The following is a 2,500-nucleotide window of genomic DNA, read 5'->3' as shown; positions in this document are numbered from 1 at the left end:
TTGATAATGGAATCCGCGGACAACCAATGAGGGACGGTCATAATAAGGTTTACAAGTCGTTTTCAGATGTAATTGAAGGCAAAGAGGGAAGATTTCGCGAGACTTTGCTTGGCAAACGAGTCGATTATTCGGGACGTTCTGTCATTGTTGTTGGCCCCTCACTTTCATTACATCGCTGTGGATTGCCTCGCGAAATAGCAATAGAGCTTTTCCAGACATTTGTAATTCGCGGTCTAATTAGACAACATCTTGCTCCGAACATAGGAGTTGCTAAGAGTAAAATTCGGGAAAAAGGGCCGATTGTATGGGAAATACTGCAAGAAGTTATGCGGGGACATCCTGTATTGCTGAATAGAGCGCCTACTCTGCATAGATTAGGTATACAGGCATTCCAACCTATTTTAGTGGAAGGACGCGCTATTTGTTTACATCCATTAGTTTGTAAGGGATTCAATGCAGACTTTGATGGGGATCAAATGGCAGTTCATGTACCTTTATCTTTAGAGGCGCAAGCGGAGGCTCGTTTACTTATGTTTTCTCATATGAATCTCTTGTCTCCAGCTATTGGGGATCCCATTTCCGTACCGACTCAAGATATGCTTATTGGGCTCTATGTATTAACGAGTGGGAATCGTCGAGGTATTTGTGCGAATAGGTATAATCCATGGAATCGAAAAAGCTATCAAAATGAAAGAATTGACGATAATAACTATAAGTCTACAAGGGAGCCTTTTTTTTGTAATTCCTATGATGCGATTGGAGCTTATAGGCAGAAAAGAATCAATTTAGATAGTCCTTTGTGGCTCCGGTGGCGACTAGAGCAATGCGTTATTGCTTCAAGAGAAGCTCCCATCGAAGTTCACTATGAATCTTTGGGTACCTATCATGAGATTTATGGACATTATCTAATAGTAAGAAGTTTAAAAAAAAAAATTCTTTGTATATACATTCGAACCACTGTTGGTCATATTTCTCTTTACCGAGAAATCGAAGAAGCTATACAAGGGTTTTTTCGGGCCTACTCATATGATACCCAATCATATGGTATCTAAGCTAAAAAATTCTATGACACCAATATGAATTCGGGTCTCTCCGGTTCAACTAGGACCCCAGTTCCTGACCCGACTTTCTACCACAATCAAGATCGAGAAAAGGAAGTTTTCCAATCATTGACTCAAACCCATTGGCGAAGTCCACTCAGCGGAATAAGGGGGTATTTATGGCAGAACGGGCCAATCTGGTATTTCACAATAAAGTGATAGATGGAACTGCCATTAAACGGCTTATTAGCAGATTAATAGATCACTTCGGAATGGCATATACATCACACATCCTGGATCAAGTAAAAGCTCTGGGTTTCCAGCAAGCCACTGCTACATCCATTTCATTAGGAATTGATGATCTTTTAACGATACCTTCTAAGGGATGGCTAGTCCAAGATGCTGAACAACAAAGTTTGATTTTGGAAAAACACCATCATTTTGGGAATGTACACGCGGTAGAAAAATTACGCCAATCAATTGAGATATGGTATGCTACAAGTGAATATTTGCGACAAGAAATGAATCCTAATTTTAGGATGACTGACCCGTTTAACCCAGTCCATATAATGTCTTTTTCAGGAGCTAGAGGAAATGCATCTCAAGTGCACCAATTAGTAGGTATGAGAGGATTAATGTCGGATCCCCAAGGACAAATGATCGATTTACCCATTCAAAGCAATTTACGCGAAGGACTGTCTTTAACAGAATATATCATTTCTTGCTACGGAGCCCGAAAAGGGGTTGTGGATACCGCCGTACGAACATCAGATGCTGGATATCTTACGCGCAGACTTGTTGAAGTAGTTCAACACATTGTTGTACGTAGAACAGATTGTGGCACCACCCGAGGGATTTCTGTGAGTCCTCAAAAGAGGACGCTTCCAGAAAGAATTTTTATCCAAACATTAATTGGTCGTGTATTAGCGGACGATATATATATGGGTCCGCGGTGCATTGCCATTCGAAATCAAGATATTGGGCTTGGGCTTGTCGATCGATTCAGAGCCTTTCGAACACAACCAATATCTATTCGAACTCCCTTTACTTGTAGGAGTACATCTTGGATTTGTCGATTATGTTATGGTCGGAGCCCCACTCATGGTGACCTGGTTGAATTGGGAGAAGCTGTAGGTATTATTGCGGGGCAATCCATTGGAGAACCGGGAACGCAACTAACATTAAGAACTTTTCATACCGGCGGAGTATTTACAGGGGGTACTGCAGAACATGTACGAGCCCCTTTTAATGGAAAAATCAAATTCAATGAGGATTTGGTTCATCCTACACGCACACGTCACGGGCATCCTGCTTTTTTATGTTATCTGGACTTGTATGTAATTATTGAGAGCGAAGATATTATACATAAGGTGACTATTCCACCAAAAAGTTTTCTTTTAGTTCAAAACGATCAATATGTAGAATCAGAACAAGTGATTGCTGAGATTCGCGCGGGAACA

The 2,500-nt window shown here is 41.0% G+C and overlaps 1 protein-coding gene and 1 pseudogene across 1 annotated transcript in view; both read left to right on the top strand.

The window, feature by feature from the left end:
- Positions 1 to 1,052, top strand: part of LOC128035959 (DNA-directed RNA polymerase subunit beta-like) — a 6,429-nt pseudogene extending 5,377 nt beyond the window's left edge.
- Positions 1,053 to 1,206: 154 nt separating this feature from the next.
- LOC128035947 (DNA-directed RNA polymerase subunit beta''-like) overlaps positions 1,207 to 2,500 on the top strand; it is a 4,205-nt gene continuing 2,911 nt past the window's right edge. The window contains 1 exon segment of the mRNA XM_052626177.1: positions 1,207 to 2,500. This exon segment is cut by the window's right edge and continues 304 nt beyond it. Within this exon segment, the coding sequence (XP_052482137.1) occupies positions 1,220 to 2,500 (1,281 nt within the window). The 5' untranslated portion in view covers positions 1,207 to 1,219.

The sequence above is a fragment of the Gossypium raimondii genome, chromosome 2 (genome assembly GCF_025698545.1).
Source record: "Gossypium raimondii isolate GPD5lz chromosome 2, ASM2569854v1, whole genome shotgun sequence".
Taxonomy (NCBI): domain Eukaryota; kingdom Viridiplantae; phylum Streptophyta; class Magnoliopsida; order Malvales; family Malvaceae; genus Gossypium; species Gossypium raimondii.
Note: the sequence above shows the minus strand (reverse complement) of the source record. Positions and strands in the feature narration are given on the sequence as shown.